This window comes from Mus caroli, chromosome 11 (assembly GCF_900094665.2).
Source record: "Mus caroli chromosome 11, CAROLI_EIJ_v1.1, whole genome shotgun sequence".
Taxonomy (NCBI): Eukaryota; Metazoa; Chordata; class Mammalia; order Rodentia; family Muridae; genus Mus; species Mus caroli.
The window spans coordinates 5,975,009-5,980,653 of record NC_034580.1 but is presented as its reverse complement, the minus strand read 5'-3'; the positions used below and the strand labels follow the sequence as shown (position 1 = coordinate 5,980,653).

The following is a 5,645-nucleotide window of genomic DNA, read 5'->3' as shown; positions in this document are numbered from 1 at the left end:
TCTCTCTCTCTCTCTCTCTCTCTCTGTCTGTCTCTCTGTCTCTCTCTCTCTCTGTCTCTTTCTCTCTCTCTGTCTCTCTCTCTCTCTGTCTCTCTCTCTGTGTGTCTATATATATACATATGTATATGTGTGTCTGTTCTCATGTGTGCTGGTGCACATGTAGATGTTGGGTATCTTTCTCAATGCCTTCTCCATCCTTCTTTTCTAAGACAATGGTTTTCACTGAACTTGGAGCTACCTGATTGACTAGTTACCTCTAGAAAGCTCTGAATACCCACCTGTCTCTGCCTCCTCCCCAGCACAAGAACTCCCCCCACTTGAGCATGGATCACCACAACCAATGTTCACATAAGTGCTGGAAATCTGAACTTAGGTCCTCATGCTTGCACAAGTACCCTGCCTACACAGCAGTTTTTTCCATTCCTGACCTTGAACTAATCATTCCAAGCATGACTCCTGTTCTCTGTTCCTCAGTTCATTAATTGATGACATGAGACTATTAAAGTGGAAAAGTGGATGCCTACTGACTGCTGCTGCTGCCGCCACTTCCTCCTCCTCCTCTTCTTCCTCCTCCTCCTCTTCCTTTTCTTTTTTATTTATATTTGTATTAGATATTTTCTTTATTTACATTTCAATTGCTATCCTGAAAGTACCCTATACCCTCCCCCCACCCTGCTTCCCAACCCACCCACTCCCAGTTCCTGGCCCTGGCATTCCCCTGTACTGGGGCATATGATCTTCGCAAGACCGAGGGCCTCTCCTCCCACTGATGGCTGACTAGGCCATCCTCTGCTACATATGCAACTAGAGGCACAGTTCTGGGGGGGGGGGTACTGGTTAGTTCATATTGTTGTTCCTCCCATAGGGTTGCTGACCCCTTTAGCTCCTTGGGTATTTTCTCTAACTCCTTCTTTAGGGGCCCTGTGTTCCATCCAATAGATGACTGTGAACATCCACTTCTGTATTTGCCAGGCACTGGTATAGCCTCACAAGAGATAGTTATATCAGGGTCATGTCAGCAAAATCTTTCTGGCATATGGAATAGTATCTGGGTTTGGTGGTTGTATATGGGATGGATCCCCGGATGGGGCAGTCTCTGGATGGTCCTTTCTTCCATTTCAACTCTGAACTTTGTCTCTGTAACTCCTTTCATGGGTATTTTGTTCCCCATTCTAAAAAGGAACGAAGTATCCACACTTTGGTCTTCCTTCTTCTTGAGTTTNATGTNTTNNNCANNNTNTNTNTTGGGTATTCTAAGTTTCTGGGCTAATATCCACTTATCAGTGAGTACATATCATGTGTGTTCTTTTGTGATTGGGTTACCATACTCAGGATGATACCCTCCAGATACATCTATTTGCCTAAGAATTTCATAAATTCATTGGTTTTAATAGCTGAGTAGTACTCCATTGTGTAAATGTACCACATTTTCTGTATCCATCCCTCTGTTGAGGGACATCTGGNTTCTTTCCAGCTTCTGGCTATTATAAATAAGGCTGCTATGAACATAGTGGAGCATGTATCCTTATTACAACTTGGAACAGCTTCTGGTATATGCCCTGGAGAAGTATTGCTAGATCTTCTAGTAGTACTATGTCCAATTCCTCCTCCACCTCCTCCTCTTCCTCCTCCTTCTTCTTCTCTTCCTCTTCCTCCTCATCCTCCTTTTTCTTCTTCCATGAACTTAACAGACACTGATATGATCACTTCTGACATTTAACATCAGAAGAAATAGAAAAATGATACTGGACTCAATACTGTGCCACCATTAACACCTCAAACAGCTAGATTCCTGGTGTGACAGAAGAGCTATCTGCTTTTCCAGGTTCATTGTACCTCCAATTTCACTGAGAACCTCCTGGTTCCACCCTGATCTCCCACTCTATGGAACAGCATCTGCTCTAATGAGGAAACTGAAGCATCACTCTCAACAACAGCCATGCCTGAGTATAATATAAAAACTAAAACTTAAGTTTGTAATGATGTTTCTTATATATTATATTAATTAAGCATCTGTGACCCAGAATGGCAAAATACATAGAAATTCAGGTACCAATAAGGGTTTCATTAATTGAAAATTCATTACTTTCTCCAACTATGAAATGTCAAGATAATTGCCTCTTCAAACATGGCTGAGTTGTGTATGCCAGAAGAGCAGAAGGAGATTTGATTTCATGTCCTCAAGCATGTCTCAGCATAGTGAGATTTTATTGATCAGCATGATATATGATGCTTGGTGTTTAGCAGTACAGTCCATGTTCATAGACAGCTTGAATTAGAAATAAAAATTTAGGTCTATAGAGATTTAGGTCTCACCTACCCAACAGTCTTAGACATCAGTTTATCAAGTGTTCATTCTGGCCCTCTATCCCTTACTTTTTAATGTTTCAAAACAAAAGATGACAGTTAATGGATTCAAAGAAACATTTCTATTACAAGAAGGGCAATGAGCAGACCAGAGCTAATCTTCCCCATCTCTTTCCAGAGACCCAGCTCTCAGTAGCCTGAGGGCTGCCTTTCCCAGTAGAGAACAGGAAGCCCCATCCTCAAGCTGCCTTAGAAGCAGGGAAGGAAAGTCAGAATGTATGCACCACACACATGTCCCCTACAGGCCCCAGGGAGATCATGTGTGTCACAGCCTCCTCTTATTTAGTCTTCTCAAACTACTCTTTGAAATAGATGTCAGCTCACCCTCTATGAGTCTCAAAGAAATTCTGTTGCCTGTCCTGGGTCTGTCAGCTAACCTGAAGCCCTGAACTCAGACTATTTAATATCAACCTCTCTATCCTTCCAGTACACCAGTTGCCATGATGTCCCTGAACAAAGCCAAGTTTAATTCTGTGCCTCTTAACGCTCTGGTGAATAAAGGCTTGTGCTACACAGGGCTGTATTATCTTTACTTACCAATGACGCAGACTGGCCTCAATGTGCCTGTCCCATAGCCAGCACCCACTCAATGACCCACTCACTCTTTTTACAGACACCAGTTGAATGTCTACCATGCCTATGCCAAGAATCATCTAGATATGGGGCAGCACATCGGTTAATACAGATACCAATCTCCAGCCTTCAGGCTTCAGCCGGCATGCCTCCATGTAGGTTTTATTCCCCAACATCTTCTCTCTTCTACCTTTCCCTCTCACCTACAGTATCCTCTTTCAACTAATACCACTGATCAGTAGAAGAATTTGCATTATTTTGTGAGATTGCATTTTAAAAAATTAGAAAGCTGTTTCCTGCTTGAGTCTCATTTCTCCTTCCTTCTGCCACAGATAGATGCTCTTCTACATACCTGGATTCTAGCCATGGCCACCCACACAGGCCAGTGAGACCACTCTGAGACTAGTGACCTTTCCTCACTGATGGTGAACTCTTCTGTATATTAATAGTCCCCTTCCTGGATAAGCTAGACTCCTCCTTGGGCTCTATCTTCTCCAATCGCACATTCTGTCCATTTACACCAAATAAGAGCCCAGTGTATGCAGATGGCTCTTCCAATGTCTCTTAAGTACTACCACACAGACTGAGAGTATAGGAGCACTCATGGACACCAACACCACACACACACAGGTTATATATTTAGGAATCTCATGGACGGCAGCAACATGAGTATCTGAGGAATCCTGGCATTCACTCATCAAATAAGAGAACACCTAAGCAACATGTTGGGTTCTATTCACACGGCCCTTATGAATAGGGAGAACACATTCATGATAGCATACAGGCTGAACATGCACATGGAATTATTTAAACAACAATATGAAGTCAGAAGTGTTTACAAACATATGCTTACCTGTTGGAGAAAGCTCTAAAGTAACTAAATCAATCTATGGGGCAGCTAAGGGTATTATTTTTCAATGACAACATCAGCAGTAAATGTGTCACCATGAATCTGGCAAGTTTGTGATTCATTAGTTCAAAGTTGTCTTAATAACCATGAACTAATTCATTCATAATATTGAACACTATGGTGAGTATTGTGAAGATGTAAAACATAATATGAGATTGATGCCGTTCTCACAGTGTTTATAAACTACCGAAGAAAGGAAGTACCAGGCATAAAAAGACAGTAAGTGCCAAGGCTGTGGAATTCAATTCCCTACACAGACTACTCAGCACTGAGGGATTACAACTTCCATGCAAGTATTGTATATGGTGAATGATTACATTAGTTTCTGCCTGGAAGAAACAGTGACTCTAACCGGAAGGAAAGATAAAAGAAATAAAAGCAAAGAGTTTGTTTGGTTGGCAGTATCTATTGGTTATTGAATGCAAAGGGAGCTGACAGTTCTGAGACACTCCCAATTCTCAGCCACAGAATATGGCTGGAGTTAAGTTTGAGAAGACAGAAGAAACAGATTGTATGAGCAAAGATACAAGGACCAGAGAGGAACAATGTTTGGAAGGGCTATTCAGCTTGACAAGAGCAGGGAACATTGAGGTTGGGAAGGGTGGGTAGCTAGGTTGAGAAACATATGCTTTGTTTTGAATGAAACTCAACATCAATCTATGCATCTCTCTGTCAACCAAGCTGTGAATACTGGGACACAGCAATCATAAGTGCTTCTTACATAAGCAACCCACCTGCAAAGATAATGAGCACCCGCAGAGCCATCATTTCCACCCTCTGCAGCATCTCCACAGTTTCCATGGGCTTCTGCAGCTGCCGGAAAACTTGACACATCTCAAAAACACTTAGGAAAAACAGATCACGGTGTTAATGGATAGGTGTGTAACCTCTAAGCATGACTGCAGGGTAGAAGGCTGAGTTATAACACGTGTAAAAACTGTCTCCTCTCTCAACCTGATGTTACCATGTTTACTTTGTAGAAGCAAAAGAAAATTGCAGGTAAGTAGGCTGGACTTCCAGACAGCTTTCTGCTCCTACTGCAGTTTGATTGTTGCTGCTAATATATTTGGTGTCTGCTTTCTCTTCTTTTTTCATTCTCTTGAGATAAAGAGCTGGTCACTAAAGTGGTTAAAGTATGATGACAGCCGTTGAGAAGATAAAGCCAGCACTCGGTAACAGTGTAGTCAGATTAAGGCAATAGTGTTAAATGAAATAAGTCAGGGACAAAAATGACAAATGTCATATGGCATCATTCATGTGGATTCTAAACAAGTTCATCTCATAGAAGTTGAGAATGGAAGGATAATTTCTAAAGACTAGAGTGATGATTAGGGAGTGGACTGAGTCCCAACTAGGAGCAAAACATATTGTTCTATGACACAGTGAGATGGGTACAGTTAACAGTAACACATGGTAAATTTCAAATGAGCTAAAAGAAATGTATTTCAATATTTGAAGGCACGATTGTTATCATTCAATCATACATATGTATAAAAGAACTATTTTATTCTCCATAAATAAATCTCAATTAAAATTAAAATAGTAAATTTTGAAACATGTTGGGTCATATGTTGAAGTACACACCTGCAATCTAGCTCTTGGCAGACTGATTCTTGAGATGATGGCTAGCTTAGACTAGGTAGAAAGAGTCTATCTCAAAAAAGAAAAAAGAAGAAAGAAATAAAGAAAGAGAGAAGGAAGAGAGACAGAGAGAGGAAGAAATGAAGAAGTAATGGAGAGAGGGGGGAGGAAGGAAGGAAGGAAGGAAGGAAGGAAGGAAGGAAGGAAGGAAGGA

The 5,645-nt window shown here is 41.4% G+C and overlaps 1 protein-coding gene across 1 annotated transcript in view; it reads right to left on the bottom strand.

The window, feature by feature from the left end:
- Abca13 (ATP binding cassette subfamily A member 13) overlaps nt 1-5,645 on the bottom strand; it is a 471,059-nt gene that overhangs the window by 375,586 nt on the left and 89,828 nt on the right. The window contains exon 19 of the mRNA XM_021177120.1: nt 4,585-4,694. Within this exon, the coding sequence (XP_021032779.1) occupies nt 4,585-4,694 (110 nt within the window). The remainder of the gene's footprint in view (nt 1-4,584; nt 4,695-5,645) is intronic.